This window comes from Salvia hispanica, chromosome 4 (genome assembly GCF_029641045.1).
Source record: "Salvia hispanica isolate PSC_SH4W2 chromosome 4, Shi_PSC_v1, whole genome shotgun sequence".
In the NCBI taxonomy this organism is placed as follows: Eukaryota; Viridiplantae; Streptophyta; class Magnoliopsida; order Lamiales; family Lamiaceae; genus Salvia; species Salvia hispanica.
In genome coordinates, this window is record NC_142695.1 from 18615010 (window position 1) to 18635354 (window position 20345).

Consider the following 20345-nt stretch of genomic DNA (forward strand, 5'->3'; position numbering starts at 1 on the left):
AACTCCATGGATAAACTTAGATTTATGATTTCAAACTCAAGATCCATTAATTAAAATGCTCTAACTTAAGATGAACGGTTGAGACTGCAGATTACTTCTACTGACTAACATGCAAGGTGGTAATAACAACGTAGAACAAGAAACTCATGCACAACAATTTAAACTGGAACTTAACTACAACCTTAGATCAACAATCCCAGATTCAGCCTACTCAACAGGAAACATGCGTAAACATTTAAAAATTAAAAGTGATAACTAGATCTAGCTTTCCTAGGCAGAATGAAGCAAATTCAAACCAAAGAGACATGAGAAATAGAAACTTCATAACTTAAACGTTCGGATCTTTACGAAATACTTCAAAAGGCAACAAGGAATAATGTTTGCAACAGATCCAACGAAGAAAGCAAGTAAAATTTAAACTAGGAAAGCGATTAAAGATTGTTTATGCCACTCCGGGCGATGAAACTGCTATACTACGACGACGAACTGGCTGGAACGATAGGATGATGAATCTTCAGTGGACTTCTGTACTTTAGGTGACCATAGTTGTGGCGAGGAACGAGAAGAACTGGACAATGCTGAAGGAACTGATCTTCTAGAGAGAATTTTAACTAAGTGTGGTGGTTGGGTTTTCGAACTCTCATCTCTCTCCTCTCTCTCCAACTGGCTTCTTTTATAGGGAGGCTTGCCCTTGCTTTTACAGTAGACTTCCTTTGCAAATTGACTTTCTTGCCCTTGTTATTGATCATCCCAGCTATCCTTCTTCCCCATCTCGAGCCTTTTCTCTGGCATGCATCCTGGTTAATATTGCACCCATCTTGCGCTCTTTTCACCTGCGACGTTCTAACCGTCTCCTACTGACTTGGATCTTTTAATCCTGCACACTTAAGCAACAGTTTTGCAGATAATACATGCAATTCACGACATACTGACCAGTAACTAAGGCTTAGAATATGACTTATCACGTATGCTGCTGTTGCTTCACTTTCACACACCATAAATCTCGTCCTCAGTTATCATCAACATTCCATTTCCCCTCAACTCAAAGATGCAATTACATCCCTTCATACACACATTGTTTTCCTGCAACGGTTTTTCGACGACTTTCAACACGAAATGAACCGATGGGAAGAAATCATCAGTGAGGCCACAGCCATGGCTGAAAGGATTATCAAGTGAGGCCACATTCCATTGGCGGATTCCTTGCTGGAACCGACTGTTGGATCGTACAGATCTAAGCCTGAACAGGGGAAATATCATCTCCCTTACGGTTTTGATGAGCACAGAGGAAATCCAGTCGATCATTGGAGAAGTCAAGGGCATTAAGACCATGGATGATCCCAACGACGAATTAATCGAAGTAATTTCTCAAGGGCCATCGAAGCTAAGACTTGTGGCAATATATGAAGTGGAAGGCTTGTGGAATACGTTCCTAGCCAGAACTGCCTACAGTGATCCACCAGTTGTGGAGAATTACATCCGTGCTTGGGCCACAGTATCCGGCAAATATCATCTGCCTGCAGTGATTCGAGACCTTCTGCGTTCCATGAAAGTCAAGAGTTCTTCAAATAGCGAGAATAAACTGATTCAGGCTTTATTTGAAAATCTGAGGGGGATGAGGTATCTTATTGTGCTTGATGATCAAACGGCTTCCGAGTTTTTTGATTTTGATAGACTAATATTTGATATCTTGCCCAACAAAAACAATGGAAGTCGAATAATCGTAACCACGAAAACTATTGCGTACGTTGAATTCACCCACAATTTTATTAGGGTGGGTTTTATGTATGAGGATCGTGCTTGGAAATTGCTTCTAGAAGAGATATTCAAAGGGGATCCTTGTCCTAGTCACTTGGTATTTGCAGGAAAGATGATTGCCAGAAGCTGCAGATGGGTTCCAGATTGTATTGGGGTGATATCTGTAATACTCGTTGTTGCCGACCAGACTGAAGTTGCGTGGGAAGATATTTCAGATAACATCAAGTTTGCTGCTTCTTCTGACTTTGATAACAGAAAATCTAGTATACTATCCCTTGGTTACACATACTTGCCTCATCATTTGAGGTCGTGTTTCTTATATCTGCTTATGTTTAACGAGTATGGTGTTGGTTTACATGTCTCCACACTCATCAAACTGTGGGTGGCTGAGGGGTTTCTTTATGAAAGTGAATGTAAAAGTTTTGAAGAGGCGGGAGAAGATTATGTGGAGGAACTTGTCCGAAGAAATCTAGTGTCGGTAATAGAAAGGAAGTCCAATGGCCGAATCAAGAGTGTCAGAATGGATTATGACATTCGGGATTTTTTCCTAAAGCAAGGCCATGTTGATAGTTCCATTCTTCGTATAGACTGTTTGCCCTTGGAACTGAATTCGTGCAACCACCGCCATGTAAGTGCCCGTGTTGAAGGTGATTTCCTTGAAGGTGTAAATGGCTCTACTATTCGAACTATAATGTTATGCACGTCCAAGAGTCAAAGAGATTTTAGCTTGTCGATAGGAAACGTTAGACTGCTGAGAATACTGGATTTGTCATATGTTTACCACTATGACTTGCATGAGGAAGTGTTTGAGCTAGTTCATCTCAGATACCTTGCTTTCCACTATGGGTTCAGTATTTCGGAAGCCATTTCAAGCCTTGTGAATCTTCAAACCTTGATCATTTATCCAAGGGAAAGTGGCTTTATGATCATAGGAAGTTTCGCAGAGGAGATTTGGAGGATGCCACAGCTAAGACATCTCCTCTTATTTTGTTTTGAGTTACCCGCTCCAAAAGGAGCTCTTGAAGATCTACAAACACTTTCTACAGTAGTAGATTTTGTATGTCTAAGAGAGAACCTCAAAATGATCCCAAACTTGAAAAAGTTGGCTCTTTTGTATGCCAAGAGGTGGAGTGATTATGAGCTCCACAATCTAATATATCTGCAGAAACTTGAAATTCTCAAGATAGAAATGGATTGGTCTTTCGTGGAACAGCAAAAGATAATGAGTTGTGTTTTTCCTCCAACATTGAAGAAGTTGAGTTTGAGTAATGTGAGACTTGGATGGGATGACATGAAAAGTGTTGGTTTATTGCCTAATCTTCAAGTGCTTAAACTAAGAAAGCTGGCTTGCATTGGTAAGACATGGGAAACAAGTGAGGGAGGATTCAGTCAGCTTACCTATTTGCTGATCCAGGAGTCCAATCTGGAGCATTGGATAACGGAAGCTACTCACTTCCGACTCAACTCCCTAGTGCTTCGTCGCTGTTGGTATCTCAACGAGGTTCCCAGTGATATCCGAAAAATTCTAACACTCAAATATATCTACTTGGGATATTGATAGAGATAACCAGTCTTTACTGCGCTCAGCCAAATGGATTCGAGATGATCGGGAAAGTTTGGGATTTGATCCTCTTTATGTTTGTGATGTCTGGCGTTCCGATGATGAACCAAGGCGGTAGTTATCTAACGACTTCTAATGCTTTTGTATTATTTTTTTAAGATATGAACATGATTGTAGTTCTTCAAGGGATTTTCTTGTGGGCTTTTTTTTTCCTTGTCGTAAATAGGTGAACCCATAAGAGCATCCACAATGGTCGGCGAGCGACCGGCTAGCCAATTCTAGGCGCTGGCCGGTCCGCTCGTCAAACCATTCAATTGGCGAGCGCCATTTCGGTGAGAATTTCGGCGAGCGCTGGCCGATGCGCTCACCGATCCACTTTCCGCCATTGTAGGCTGGCGATCGGCGAGTGATCGGCCAGCTTCATTTTTTTTTAATTAAATTTTCGAAACACTATATATACACGATTTTCACGTCATTTTCATTCGCACCACTTTTCTTAATGAGTTTTCTCTCTCTCTTAATTTTTGTACAAGAGCAACAATGCGAAATGAGTAACGCGGGTGGTAGTAGTGGTAGTAGTGATGAGGAGTACGAACGGCAAATGGACGAAGCATTGGAGGCCTATACGTCCAGTGAGATAGACCGGCTGCTACGAAGGGCTATGCAGCCGGCGGTACCTCGACCTAGACCCCTTGTCCACCGCCGAGCAGTGATTGCTCGGATCACGTAGCTGCACATCAGCGGCTATATGACGACTACTTCGCTCCGGAGCCGCGGTTTAACGCCAACCTATTCAGGCGGCGTTTTTGGATGCACAGGGAGTTGTTTATGCGTATCGTTGACGCTTTGGAGCGTCGATATAAGTGCTTTCGCTTCAGGCACGATGCGGCTGGCAGACCCGGCCACACCCCTATTCAAAAGTGCACTGCGGCAATCAGGCAGTTGGCCTACGGAGGCGCGGCAGAAATGTGGGACGAGTACCTCCACATTGGTGAGACGACTACCCTGAAGTGTCTGAAGCATTTATGTGAGGCCGTCGTTGAAATATTCAAGGACCAGTAACTTAGAAGCCCTACCCCAATAGACTGTCAGGATCTGATGCAGGCATGGGGAGAATCATGGGTTCCCGGGGATGTTAGCCAGCATAGATTGTGTGCATTGGGAATGAAAGAACTGTCCCGCTTCCTGGAAGGGTTCTACACCACCGGCTACAAGGGAAAGAATCTCAAGATGATCCTCAAGGTCGTAGCTGATTATCGGCTGTGGATTTGGCACGCGTATTTTGGGGTAGCCGGGTCGAACAACGACCTCAACTCGTCGCCCCTTTTCAACGAGCAGTGTCAGGGCGTCGGTCCGACCATCAGTTTTGTCGCCAACGACAACCGACGTAATATGGGCTACTACTTGGCGGATGGGATATACCCTAGGTGGCCCATCTTTGTGAAGACGATTAGATGCGCAAATGAGGACAGGAAGGCCTACTTTACGGAATGGCAAGAGTCGTCGCGCAAGGACGTGGAGCGCGCATTTGGTGTGCTCCAGTCCCGATGGGCGGCAAATAGGGGTCCAACGTGTTTGTGGCATGTCGACTGCATTGCTTCTATAATGTACGCCTGTATTATCATGCACAACATGATCGTCGAAGATGAAGGTGTACAACTGACTATTTGGGCCAATGACGATGAAGCCGGTCCAAGCCACGACGTGGCCATCCCCAACGTACGAAGGGGGGTACCTCACGATGAAATCGGCCGCCTCCAGGCACATGCCGACATACGCCAAGTGGATGCTCATATTCAACTCCAAAAGGATTTAATTGAAGAGTTGTGGGCGCGGAGGACTGCACGACGATAGTTTTTTTTGTTTTATGTATTTTTTTTATTATGTAACTTTTTTATAATTAATGTACTTTTTTTTAATGAAATTAATGAATTTTCCCATATATGTGTCGTAAATTTAATTCCGTATTTTGTGTTTAATTCCGTAAATTTAGTTGTTTTTTTTAATAGTGCTGATGATGTGGCTAGCCTATGGCTAGCCTATTGCTTGTCCAGTTGCTTGTCCTGATGATGTGGCAGGAGGAATTTTTTTGCTGATGAAGTGGCAGGAGGAGTTTGTGGCTACCCTAGGGCTGGCCTATTGCCATTTTGGATGCTCTAAGTGGAGATTGGCTTCACTTGATATGCCAATTGTTGTCTTAGTATTTCCAGATGTACACAATATTGTCTGCATGCATAATTGATGACGCTACCTGACCACGGAGATTTCTTTTCCTTGATCGCCTAGCTTTATAATCTTGCGCACAATCTATGTTAATAAAGATATAAATTCAGACAGCAAGAACTTAAAAAGATGACTATTAGCAAGACACCAGTATTTGAAGTTGAGAATGGCAGATTGATATTGTTATTTGAATTATCGCAAATTTGTCCAGCCGCCTATAAGGCGGGTCAGTAAGAGTCAGCTGATATTTTTTGGAGATATCAGAAATAGGGTGGCGGTAGCTGTAGGCCTATGCGGAGAATTGGCATCCTTTTGTGAGGATTATTTTCTGAAATTTCTTCTTTTTGATTAAAATTTCAATAGTGTCAGTTTCTGTTCTTTAAATCTTAGAGCTTCAAACTAGTTTATATTATTGTTCATTAGCCTTTACTCTTGTAACAAGCACACACGCACAGGAAGAACAACTCAAGGTGATCCCAGACACACTATTATCAAGTCCAGGGGAGCTCCTCCCTATCTGTCACGTCACGTGTACCCCGGCAAGAGGATTTCCCATTTCACAATCACCCAATGTATAGGGCGCAGGGGGTCACTCAAGGAAGTTAAGGCACATGGTGGATAGGTAATTCACTCAAGACACAGAACTGAGCTCAGAGATACACACCCTGAGTAAGAAAAGAAGAGCAAGCAAGCAGCGGAAAAGAAATAAAGCAGTAAGCACCAAGAACATGTAAGAAAACAAGAGCACAGAACCTAGACCACAGCCAGCGGTTACTACCAGCATCAAAAGCCCAAGCCTAGGGTTCTAAGAAAGCAGTAAATGAGAGGTTCAGCCAATTTACCAGAGCAGGAACCCTATCGTTAAGGAGAACCCGATTATACCTGAGAGCCTATGCCGGAGGCTTGAGCTTTACTCTGAAGAGCCCACCTCCTTTTAATTTGCGACCCAGCGTGCCTAAGTAACTCCCTCGTGGCTCTAATACCACTGTAGGGATCAGATCACTTAGGATTCACTAATTACCGGGACCTCTTTTATTGATTGGTTCTGAGATGGCTAATCTCAAAGGTACAAGCCAATACAACAGTGGTATCACGATTACACACTAAGTATGATACAAGAAGATACAATCAGAAACCCTAGCTCTAGGTAAGTCTTCAACCAGACTCAACACTTAGCTCCATCTGATTTATCACCTGCACACTTAGTAGAAAGATTAGTCACACAAGAAAGATGATCCCGAAGGATCAAAGAACAAAAGAGACTAAGTCAGATAATCGGGCCACGAGTGGCTCAGGTCACGGCAGTGACTGCACTAGGCCTCAGACCTCCCCAATCCTCACAGCAAGTCACAAAGGAGAGCACCATTGAACGAACTCAAACCAGAGATCATTGGAACCCTAGATCTCACCGGTCAACGATCACCACGGCCTTCTCACACGCGGACAAGCCCACACAACTCAGAACGCTACCACGAACACAAGAACCCTCAAAACACTCCAAGCACTTCGGGATTGGTCACAGACAACAGACCAAACCCTAGATAGAGAAGGAAACCGAAGAAGTTGCCTAACACTCAATCTACACTGGTAGAACTCTTAGGAACTGAGAATCATCGGTGGAACAGAAAGCTCGAAGGAGAACTCCGGCTGGATACACCGGAATCTTAGAGAGAAGAGAGAGAGACGACGGTTTCTGAGAGCAAGAGAGAGAGAGAGAGATGTCGAATGAGAGAAGCCAAAAGGCCTTCTCTCACTTAACAAACACACCTCACATCCGACGGCTGTGGAGCTTGATCCGCGTGGAGTTGCCAGGTGGCGCACATCCAGCAGCCCTCACAAGGAAACGGGCCTGACTTAATTTGGGCCAGCAATTAATCATATGGGCTCAGTACATGGCAGTCCAACCAATAAATAATAGAAGTCCATAGCAAGGAGTCCAATAAATCCACAACTCCTATCATAGATCAGAACTTTACAAACATTAGATCAAGCAGGAATATCTCAAGATATGGATTGAATAGGGATGTAAATATTCAAATGGTAAATAGGTGAGCCTATATTCTGAAAAATAGGGATGTAATTCATGTTAATATTTATAGGCGAATTTTTCAGAATAAAGGTTTTTACTTTTCAGAATAGATTAAGGATTAAATTTGTTGACTTTTCAGAATATTGGTCTCCTAACATATTGAAATTTTTGAGAAGTTAGATTAAAGGGTAGTTTGGTCAATTTGTAATTACCAGGGTAGTTTGGGCCAGCAATTAATCATATGGGCTCAGTACATGGCAGTCCAACCAATAAATAATAGAAGTCCATAGCAAGGAGTCCAATAAATCCACAACTCCTATCATAGATCAGAACTTTACAAACATTAGGTCAAGCATGACTATCTCAAGATATGGATTGAATAGGGATGTAAATATTCAAATGGTAAATAGGTGAGCCTATATTCTGAAAAATAGGGATGTAATTCATGTTAATATTTATAGGCGAATTTTTCAGAATAAAGGTTTTACTTTTCAGAATAGATTAAGAATTAAATTTGCTGACTTTTCAGAATATTGGTCTCCTAACATATTGAAATTTTTGAGAAGTTAGATCAAAAGGTAGTTTGGTCAATTTATAATTACCAGGTGGGAATAATAAGAAAAATTAAGAGAATATATATAAAAAATTAAAAAACTCTTATTCTGAAAAATTTATATGTCTCGAGCCCATATTCTGAAATTTCTCCAAAATGACATACTCCATCCGTGCACGAAAAATAGGACACATTGTGAATGGCACGGGTTTAATGTGGAATTGGTAAAGTAAATAGGACTCATTGTGAATGACACGGGTTTTAATGTGAAATTGGTAAAGTAAGAGAGAAAGGACAAAAGTAAGAGATAAGTAGTGTTAGTGGAATGTGGGATCCATCTTATTAGCAACAGAGAAAGGAAAAAAGTAAGAGAGAAGTTGTTGAAAATTTTCATTTTTTAAATGTGCTCTATTTTTCGTGGATAACCAAAAATGTCAAATATGCTCTATTTTTTATGGACGGAGGAAGTATACGATTATGACAATCACTCCTACTAAGACAGAATAAAGACTGGCATTAACTTAGAGACCTCAAAATAGGGTTCATTTTTTTTCATTTTGTGGTGCTCTCCCCTCCCCTCTCTTTACAAAAAATAATCTCTATTTTCATTTTAATCCATTAACAAATAATCTCTATTTTCATTTTAATCCATTAACTTTATCACCTACTCTCTCCGTTTTTTAAATATAGCAACTATTTCTATTATAGACTAAGACTGACCCTTAAAAATAGAAACTTTAGAATCTTTCTATTTTAGAACATGGACTCCACAATTCACTAACTCTACTTTCACTACTTTTTCTTCCTCTCTCTTACCTTATTCATTTTTCTTTTCATCTCTCTTACTTTACTAATTTTTCTCACTTACTTTATCAATTGTGCATTAAAAATCATGTCATTTCAAATGTTTCTATTTTTTGAATACGGAGGAGTTTTAGCAAGACTATAATAATTTAATGTTAAAATATGAGATTCGGGCTATGCTAGACTTCACCAAGTCGGGTATTCAGTTAGGTTTAACCTGATTTGATAATCGGCTAATTCTAAGAGAAATCAAAATATTGTAATCCGAATATTCCAATTAAATTGAACAAAATTACAACAAAAGATACAAAATTCAATTATTTTCTTATTTTTGAATAGTATTGATTTTTTAAGTAATACTCATATAGAAAAATTTGCTTAAACGGATGTTTTTTAAATCAATTTTTAATTCTTATAAATTTTTAAATATTTTGGTTTGGTCCATCCTAAATAAATGATCGTCTCAAAATATTTACTCCCTCCGTCCCTGAAAGTGTGTCCCATTTTTCATTTCCGTTCGTCACACAAATTTTGTCTCATTTCACTTTTTACTACTTTCTTATAGTGGACCTCATATTCTACTAACTCATTCATACTTACATTTTATTATAAAACTAATATATTCCCTCCGTCCCACTTAAGATGACGTGTTTTCCTTTTTACTTTGTCCTAACTAAGACGACACATTTCATTTTTTGAAAACTTTTTCTCTCCAATTAATACACTCAACCACTTTTTCCACTCCTATTACAATATTCATCTCTCTTTCTCTCTCTGTTTTTAATACTTACACTCACATTTTCTCTCTCCAATTAAACACATTAACCAATAACTCCTAAAATCCTTAGCTAACCAAGGAATGTGTCATTTTAGCCGGGACGGAGGAGTATAAAAGTAGGACTCATATTCTACTAACTTTTTAAACTTACTTTACATTACATTTCTTAAAATTTGTGCCGGATCAAAGTAGGACAATATTTAGACGACAGAGGGAGTATTAAAATACGGGCCCAAATATTTTATTTTATTTTTGTCCAAGGGACGAAAATATCTTAAAAGGATGTAATCTATACAATATAAAATGGAGTTTTGGGAGGTTTTGAATAATCATTTTATGCTGAGTGATGTAAATGCAATCTATAAACATATAAAAGAGGAGTTTTTGAGATATTTACAAAACTACAATTATAAATATTACTATAATAAAATAAAACGAAATAAACCCTTCACAATCATAAATCATAAATTATGGTAGTAATTATACGTAACTGCTATGTAGTTGGTTTAGTGGAGTAGTGGAGCACATGAAATCTTCCTATAAGTATTTACTTTTCATGTAATGTTGACGAAAAAAAAAAAAAACTACATTGAATACTTTCATCCTTCTCCTATGGATATCTCTCTCATCTACTGTAGTCTTCTCATTTTCCATTAGCCGGCTCTTTCTGCTTTTGGGCAACGATGAAAACACGAGCAAGGTGAAAACTATACAAATTGTTAGGTAAAAGTAGCTATACGTATTGATTATTGATTTTTGTGCATCGCAAATTGATTTTATTGCTTATTTTATTGTAGTTTTAAGTGAGACAGACGGCTTTAAAAATGACAAACGAGTTATTTTATATATGGGTTCTTCATTGTTATTAATTCTAATTTTATTTAATTAATTTAAAATTAAAATTTAATATTTTAAAAATATATTAATGCGTAGCACAAGTGTGATACCAGTAGTATAATAAATTGGCAGTTGAGGTTATTTTAATTAAAGGATGCCACGTGGGGTGGCACTGAGCCACTCGTCAAGATGAATCCCGTGCAACGGGGTCCCTCCCTCATCTCATGTCGGCAACGAGACTGAGGCAATTTGGCTCACCCATATCGGCTGGCCTTAGTCATTTACCAAACTAATTGCCAATAAATTTTTTCATATTTCTTTAATTGGATGGACTCTAATAAATGTCGTATTTTAATTTTATATTTTTAATATAAAGACTCGCATTCTATTATTAACTCATGTTCGTGTGTAGTAAAAAAATTGTTATAAAATTAGGCTCATACACCATTAATTTTTTCTCCCATTTTTAACTTAACATTAAATAAATTCTTAAAATTCTCATTAACTAAAGTATGAGATATTTAGTTTAGTACCGATGGAAATATTATGTTTATCAGATACAGATTATTTCTTCCGTCCAACAATAAGTGTGTCTTTTTGGAGTCTCATTGAATATCAAATTATATTTAGAAAATTTGTCAAAAATATATAGTAAAGATATTTATAAAATATAGTACGAGTATGTGATAAGTTTAGTAGTACAAAAATATATGCCCTTCAAGACATTAAGAGTATTTTCATCCGCAAAAATTTGAAAATAATAAAAAATTATTTCAATTAATATGAAGTCATAGTTGACAGACCCCAAATAATATTTTCAAAGTTCACGGATATAAACATTCTATTTTTATTAGAGCTATGCAACATTTTATCTACCTCCTCTATCCGCGAATAGGAGTCTCATTTTTCCATTTTAATCCGTCCGCGAATAGAAGTCCAGGTTCACTTTTACCATAAATAGTAATGTGGTCTCACCTTCCACTAACTTATTTCACTCAAATTTCATTTAAAATTAATATACACCGGTGAAATTTTTATTCCACTAACTTTTTTATAATTCACTTTTCATAACTTTTCTTAGAACTCGTGACGCCAAGAATTGTGACTCTTAACGGCGAACGGACTGAGTATTAAAGAAAAGGGTCATGCTAGATTTTTAGATTTGGCATGGGGACTTGTTCCAATAATTATTCTGCAATAGGCTTTGTTCTTTAGCCTAACTCGATTCCAAATTCAAAATTATTTATGCAACTGTTTTTGGTGCATGTGTGCAGAAATATCATGTTCTTATTTCTCGTTTCATTTTTCATTCCTTTTTTTTCTCTTTTTCAAGAATATATTTTTGGATGAAATCGCTATTAATTTAAAAGATTAAAAGAGCCTCCTTTTCAGAATCGAATTTAAAGGATAGGAATTTGAATTGAGATACGATCGATTGTATTTGTGTGTGTTTGATCGTCGACTGTGTGGGTAGATATCTTCATCGGGGAGTGTTATATTGCTAACTCAATGCTTAATTGTTAACTACAACTCAATAATAGCCATTAGATATTCAAATTAAAGGCCTAGATCATTAACCACAAAATGTTAATACGATCAACGAAAAACGTCAATAAAGCTATAGGATTAATTCCAATAAAAATCAATAGGGGTATTAATGTCAAGTTAGTTATAACTAACTTTTAAAAGAAATCCCAAAACTTTAAATTCATATAACATATATCAAATTAAAGATAATTTTATAAGGATTCCAACGATATACTACATGCATATGTTCCGACGTCAAAATTTGAAAAAAAAAATCTAGAATTTTCGTATTTTTCGTACACAGGCTAATGTCAATACAGCTAAGATAATATGTCAATATAAAGCATATACAATGTCAATCCTAAATTTGTGTTGACATTCTCAAAGCATTGTGTTGATATTTTCGAAACACTATATTGACATTTTCATCCAAAACCCTAATTTGGCGTATTTTTTTAAATTTTTTTCGATTTAATTAATAAAAACGAAAATTACACGTGGCAAATTGTAGACCACACGTTTTTTAAAATTATGTGGCCTTAAATTAGTTATAGTTAGCAATTAATGATGAGTTAGCAATTGATCACTCCCCTATCTTCATTTACATGCTAACAGATTTTCATACCCATTATTGATTATTAAAAGTAACCCTATGAATAGTTATACACAGGGATGTCAACAGCGAATCCGTTTGGGTTTGGGCCAATTTAATCGGGTTTGGGCCAATTTAATCGGTTGTCGGGCTATTTGGATTATGAAATTTTTTAGTCATAAACTTTCAACCATAACCCTAACCCATCGGGCTCTTCGGCCAAAAACTTTCAAAAACAATCTGTCGTAATCAAAATTTTCTCATTAATATGATTCTAAATTTTAGATATTTTTCTCTTCTTAGTTGTATAATCACATAAAATCTTCATATTTTCATGGTTTCCTCAATAATAGTTGGAGAGGAGTCTTTCATCTTGATCAACTACAACATAATTAAACAAAGATCGACAAATCAAAATAAAAGCAATCAATTTGAACTAAAGTTTGTGTTTGTATCATTATTTTGGTATTAATTATAATCAATCATTTATGAAAATTAGAAATCATATCCTACATGAATCACTGCTAAAACGATAAACATATTAAAATTTTGATGGGATGGAATAATTCTCAATTTTGTTTTAATTGACTTTTACGATGGTAAACCGTTGGATGACGGAAGAATGCATCAATTGGTGCAACTTGATAGTTGGTAATGTGGAACTGACTAAATTGTGGCATATGAAATCCAAAAGTACGAGAAAAACACTAAAACTTAATCTCTCCATCCCAAAAAAATATGTGCATTTGGGACAGCACGAGAATTAAGGAAAAATTGATAAAGTAAGAGAGATGATGAAAATGGTATGGAAAGTAAGAGAGGAGAGGAGATAATAGTTAAAATAGTGTCAGTGGATAGTATGACCTATATTATTAAATTGATATAACTTTCTAAAATTGGAATGCACATATTTTTATAGGATAGATAAAAATGAAAAGTGCACATATTTTTATGGGACGAAAGAAATAGTATTTTTTAATTAAAAACTTTTCAACCTATTAGATTGACCGCGGCCAACATGTTTATAACTTAATATACAGTCACTTTATACTCTATATGTACTTTATCCATCTCAATACTGAAACCAGTATTTTAGATTAAAGCTATGAAACATAATTATAAATGAAAAGGGCGTCATGGGTTTCTTATTAATTTCACAATGGGACTTGTTTTACGTATAGTATCACAGGGCAGTGATAAATGCAAATTTATATATTGTACAAACTCAAAATTTCTCAACATAACTTTAATACAGTTTCAATGCAATATCAACACTGTGTAAAGTTTCAAGATTTCAGTGTCAACTCAGTATCAACACAACATCAATCATTGACTTCTGTTGAAATTCTATTGACATTTTCCTGTTGATGTTTTTTTGTGATCTATTGATATTTTTCAATGGTCCAAATCATAGTTTTAAGTTTATACAATATTTAAAGTTTTCATTTGATCGCATTCCTAGTATCACATATTAAAATAATAAAACTTCCTAATTTAATATTTTATTTTACTCATATTATAAAATTAAAACTATATACAAGTAAGAATTCATGTTCTACTAAACTTTTAGTCACTTTCCCTTACATTTTCTTAATTCCTTACAGAGTCAGTATGAGATAATTTATACTACAAGAAACTGATCCATACCTGAGCCCAATTCCTAATCAGTACGCAGTTATTTGAATGGATATTAATACAAAAATTTGGAATTTTGATTTAGATATGTATACGTATTCAGTTCAGGAGTTATGGACTCTAAAATAATATACAAAATTTATAATTATATTTTAAGCGATTATAATTAGTAGAATGTGTGCTATGAATTTAATTAGTTGGTGTAAATATATTCGGCCATTAATATAAGCCAATACTGGCCCAATAAATAGTCCAAATCTGTCACTAATAAATAACCTGCTAACAATAATTAAAGTTTAAAACGAAAAAAGGTGGGCCGATTAGATAATGAAAGTGGTTCTCTTCTGCCATCCTTTTTTCAGAAACATATATTACAAATTTTACTTTTAATATTAAAATTACAACTTTACTTCTTAAAAAAAATTAAATAAGAAACAACAAATCAAAGAGAGTGTATTATTATGAAAAGGATTTCAAGCAATCGATATTATTATGCAACTTTATTATCCAATCAATATAATTAAGTCATGGAATCAAATAAAAATATTCGAAATATCTTTTCATTATCTAACATGAGACCGTCCCTAATTCTCGTAGACTTTATTACGACTTACGAGTCTTGGATCGTATCTAATCCGATCTAAGCTTCGTAAAATCTAACATGCTCAACTCGTAACAACAAATTACTTGAATGCGGTCCAAATCTGGGAATCATTGAATATGAGACTATCGAATTCTCGTGAACTTAACATGCTCAACTTCTAAACGATGGGCTCAAACAACAAACTTGAAATCCGGTCCTTAATATGAGGGTTCTGAATTCCATGCCCGTCTCCAAGTTGGTACATATATTGTGCCAGTCTACCAAGATCAACAGCGCTTGCTATAAATTCTTTCGAAAATCGAGAATCTCCAACTCTTTCCTCGTTCATCCTTTTCCAACTATTCCATATTAAAATTCTTGCATGGTCACGCGCCTCTTCAATCGAAGCTCCCGATTCCTTCATGTAGCATTGAATTGATTCTGCCACATCGCCTCTTTCCATCTCATTCTAAACAAGCATTAAAAAATGTGTTACGATATGATCATACCTTAAATGCTAATACTAATATATGTAAGACTTAATTAAGCATACGAACCGGTGATGTTGCAATGTCATTTGCAAGCCTTAAAATCATTGATGGACATTTAACTAAGTCTGGGTATTGGTACAAGCTATCAACAACGATTTTTTGTATTGGATTTGTGCTGAGGAAGAATGTGTTTGACAAGATCACAGGAGCTGAGCTTGAAATCCATCCATTGTTGATATATTCATCTAGTGATGGTGTGCACCCTGCCACATGCCACTGCGCCTCTTGCATAAATGATTTGCATAAATCTTGCCACTGTCAAACAATTACAATCATTAATTAATTATAGAAATAAAAACATACGTATACGGTGATTCAAATATTGAGGTTGTCTTACTGATTTTCTCAAATATTTAATAATGAGAATGTCTTGTTCTTTCAGAACATCGCATGCCATCTCATTTATGAAGTTGTTGAGTGTGAGAAAGCAAATTTGCATATAGTTTGGGAGTTGATTCACTGCTTCTAGATCCCATCTGAAAAAATAACAATTATTAAGTCATTCGATTTGAATATTTACGAATCATATTGCTACACGTGACAATCTATTGAAAAAAAAAGAGTTAGCATGGCATTTTCTATAAGTCTAATCTCAAGCCTGCTATATTATATTATGTTACCTTAATTTTATTAATTTTGTGGTAATAATAAGAAAACTCTAATATAGTAATGAGCAAATTATAGCATTAGACTAATTATTGTTATATCGATTGTGTATAATTTGTAAGTATAAGTGGTCCCTCTAAACAGCGTCAAAATAAATACCAACTTAATTTAGAGTATTAAAAAAGTAACTCACCTTTGAATTGCATCATTGAAGAGGTGTAGTTCATCCAAGGTAGCATAGACATCAAAAATATCATCGATTAGTGTAATTAAGATGTTGGCTTTGGTGGCCATAATCCTTGAATAACCATATTTAGGCTGGGAGAGTCCATCAAATAATGTCCACAAGTAACACTCCACTATCCTATCTCTTGCAAATGGTAGCTTTTCACTTAGTCTTGTTTGCTTCCACCATCTATAAATGTCATTCACAAATTGTAGTAGTAAAGTTTATGAGAGAATATGTGAGAAAACACTACTATTATAGATGATTAAATAATAATATACCTGGAGATGAGTTTGAGTTCTTGTTGATGCATTGATTGAGTAATGTTGAAATCCAATTTTGCAAGCTCAAAAATTGTTGGATCCATCTCGGATCTTCTGCTATACGCTTCAATGAAACATCTTGCATTCGGCCTTCGAATCCTCCAATGGATTGGGAGATCCAAAGCGTAGCGAACCCTTTCTAAAAGATTATGATCATCATCACCTTCATCAACAATTCTTTGGAGATATTTGGTGGCAAATTCATTGGCCAACTCCAAGGTTTCTTCTCCATGTGTAAGTAGGAAAGAAGCTTCATATAATTGCAACATTCCTCTCCTATCATCACAAAGGCTTGCTTTGAAATTGCCATTCTCATTCTTGAGACAATCAAACACATCTATCATACAACAAATATAATTAGTCCCATTATAAGTTCAAAGCTTCAAACATTTATATTACTATACATGTTATATAATGAGTAATGAGACATAACATGTACCTTGAGAAACTCGAAAACCATGCTCTTTTAGTAGTCTGAATTCAAGAGATGTTGAGTACAAATCCCTTTCCTTTGTATCAAAATTATTCTCATGGTAAATACAAGTCAAGATTTGGTTGATTTCTTGGTTGAAGTGATGAGATATAGCGAGACTCTGCAGATCATCAATCAACTCCAGTCGTCGATCGCCTTCCATTTCTCGGTGCAGCAACAACATCTTCACTCGCGCAATCAGCTCATCAGCCCGCTTCGAATGTATCTCCTCCTATAGTGGTATTTAATAAGAAACCAATTAATCCTTTATAGTAAATGTTAATTGGCATATTTACACGTGAGTTGTTCTATATCAAAAAATGTAAAGTAGTAAAAAACTATCAATTTATCAGGTACATTTCAATAAATGATACCGTATATTGGGTGGTGAGCGATTGAATATAGTTGAAATCCCAGAAGGGAGGTTTGTAGTTTGCAGATCGTCGTGTAGGGCCGGTCGTCGTCTGAGTGGAAGGCACAGCATTGCATCGGGTGGAGGAGCTCGTTCGGGTAGACGACGCGATACACAAAAGTTTCATCGGAGCTCCGCCGTGGAAGGTGGTGTAAGAGCGGTGGGGTGGCTTGTGAGGAATATTAAGAGGTGTATGCATTAATAAATAAGACATTTTGATGCTTTTTGTCTCGAAGTTGGATGTGATCGAATTACGGTGTTGCAATCTCAACTATATATAGACTTTCAATGATTTAGATGTGACTAGTATAAAAATACTATGAAGTATACCAAACATAAACTTATATCCCCTCAATAAAAATTACTCATTTGTATTAAGTATTAACATCAATAACATGTTTGTAAGTACTACTAAATTTTATCTGATAGTGCATGGAAGGTTCGAAAATGGCGGGCTGATGGATGGAATAAAAGTTTACTGAGTTCTGCATTTAATTATCACTAACTTTATTATTTTTGTAGTATATATTTTGGATTGGTTGAGCTTTACGTTGATAACATTAAATTGCTCAAAGTATTTACCACTAAAAACCTTAGTTTTTTGAATATTTAATTTGTAGAAAGGGTTTTTTTTAAATAATTGAAAATCAGTAATATACTACACGTCGCCATATTTTCAATTACAATTATCGACTTGGTACGAATCAGTAATATACTAAACGTCACCATGTTTTTTATAAATGACTGGCAATTTTTGATACGACACGAATCCGCACGAAATTAACACGACACGAACACGCACGTTCAGGATTTGGGTCATTATAGGGTCGACCCAATAAGAACACGAAGATAACGGGTTGGGTCGGGTCGGGTCGTGTTTGGGTCAGGTTTGGGTTACACGTTAAGAAAAAAAAATAATTATTTTTTATTAATTATAAAATTATTAAACTTTAATTTTTAGTTATTTTTGTTGACTAAAAATATTATACTTTAATTTTAATTAATTAAAAATATATTATTCTTTAATTTTATTAATTAAAAAATATTAATTATTTATTTTATGAATTTTAAGAAAATATTATGATTAGATTTTATTAAAAATAATTTTTTTTAATTATTTAATTTTATTATATAGATTTTTAATATTACTATACATTAATTTTATTATTTTAATTAAGAAAATAATTATTTTAATTTGGTAATTATTTATTTTATCGTGTATATCATGTTTAAATCGTATAATAACATCATGTTTTAGTCGTTATCGTGTCGTGTCAAGCTAACTTACTATCATTAACAGAGAGTTTACTTTTTTTTGGGGTACACGATAACACGCACGAACCCGACACGAACCCGTTGGGTCGGGACACGATAAGAACCCGACAATTTCGGATTGGGTTGGATTGGGACACGATTGAGTTGGGTCGATAATGGGTTGACACGATAACGACCCAACACGCACAATTTGACAGCCCTTCATTAACCTACACTAAAAGAAATATTAACAAATTGAAACTTTGTGATATTAGTTCACTATTAGGCATTAGCCTTACAAGAATGATATTTCAATATAGGATATAAGTTATTAAAATTATAAATCAAAGACTCTTAAATAACTTATATATTTTGATTATAATTATTTTAATTGATTCATGATGTTATTACCACATGAATGATTCGCCCTAGTTTGATTAAAAGTATAATTTCAATCATTAGTCTCCAAATTGATAACATTTCACCTTCAACTATTGACCTGAATTAATAAAAATATTTCCCTAGTTTGATTAAAAGTATAATTTCAATCATTAGTCTCCAAATTGATAACATTTCACCTTCAACTATTGACCTGAATTAATAAAAATATTTCCCTAGTTTGATTAAAAGTATAATTTCAATCATTAGTCTCCAAATTGATAACATTTCACCTTCAACTATTGACCTGAATTAATAAAAATATTTTATAATCGGTCTGTCCTTCATTAATTGATACCAATTTTCATTTTCATCCGTTCTTAATTAATTGACACATTTACATTTTACTACTTTGATAATGGACTTTACATTCCATTAACTCATTACACTCACATTTTATTATAAATTAATATATATATATATAGGATTGTGATCAAATGAGATTTTTTAGGGCAATTGAGAAATGAGATGCAATATCAGCCACTCATTATTATTAAATGAGTGGTCTATATTTTACCACACAAAAAATATTTTTGGATTAATTTATTATGAAAGGGCAGAATGGTAATTTTAGTTTTTAATCTCTCCTTTCCTCTCCGACTCGCAATCTCTCCTGCTCCTCCTCGGCTTGAATACGCTGCTGCTCCGCGGGATCATTGAGGCCAACCTACTTCTCTCGGAGCGCGATCTCCGCCAATGCTTTTATGTTGTTCTTCCTCTTCTCCTTCTTCGCAGCCTTCCGTGAATGATATTGCGATTCTCCTCTTCGAGATCGCTGATTTTTTTATGAAGATCACCGATCTCGTCGGAATCTGCATTGTTAGCTTCAGCGAATTCGTTGCCGGAGGTTGAATTCGCGAATGTGTTTGATTCTGCTCTCAATTTGATCAGCGAGAGGTTCAATTCGAGCATTCCTTTTCTCTGGAAGATCAATCGCACCCTAGGTTTGGGGAATTCGTTGAAATTCGGAATTTCGCATAATAGGGAGAGATTGGGTGCTCGGCGTATTTCTTATTCGTCTCTCTCGAGCGCGCATTCATATAGTGCCGCTCTTCTCAGGTGAATTATGTTTCACTGTTGCTTTTGTTTTAAAATCTTCAAATACTGTTGTTTTATTTTTTGGATAATAACTTGTTGGATTTAATTGAATATTTGGTTGGAATCAATTGTCATTCATCAGCTT

At 35.7% G+C, this 20345-nt stretch overlaps 1 protein-coding gene and 1 pseudogene across 1 annotated transcript; one reads left to right on the forward strand and one right to left on the reverse strand.

Moving 5' to 3' along the window:
* The first annotated feature begins 966 nt into the window (after positions 1 to 966).
* LOC148927407 (putative late blight resistance protein homolog R1A-10) lies at positions 967 to 3437 on the forward strand (annotated as a pseudogene).
* An 11388-nt stretch (positions 3438 to 14825) lies between these two features.
* On the reverse strand, positions 14826 to 17684 carry LOC125197284 (terpene synthase 10-like). The gene is made up of 7 exons (XM_048096009.2): positions 17433 to 17684; positions 17026 to 17290; positions 16545 to 16923; positions 16231 to 16452; positions 15769 to 15907; positions 15438 to 15686; positions 14826 to 15349 (listed from the first exon to the last, which is right to left on the reverse strand). The coding sequence occupies exons 1-7, from the start codon at positions 17682 to 17684 to the stop codon at positions 15059 to 15061; spliced, it is 1797 nt and encodes a 598-aa protein (XP_047951966.2). The 3' UTR covers positions 14826 to 15058.
* Between the last annotated feature and the right edge of the window lie 2661 nt (positions 17685 to 20345).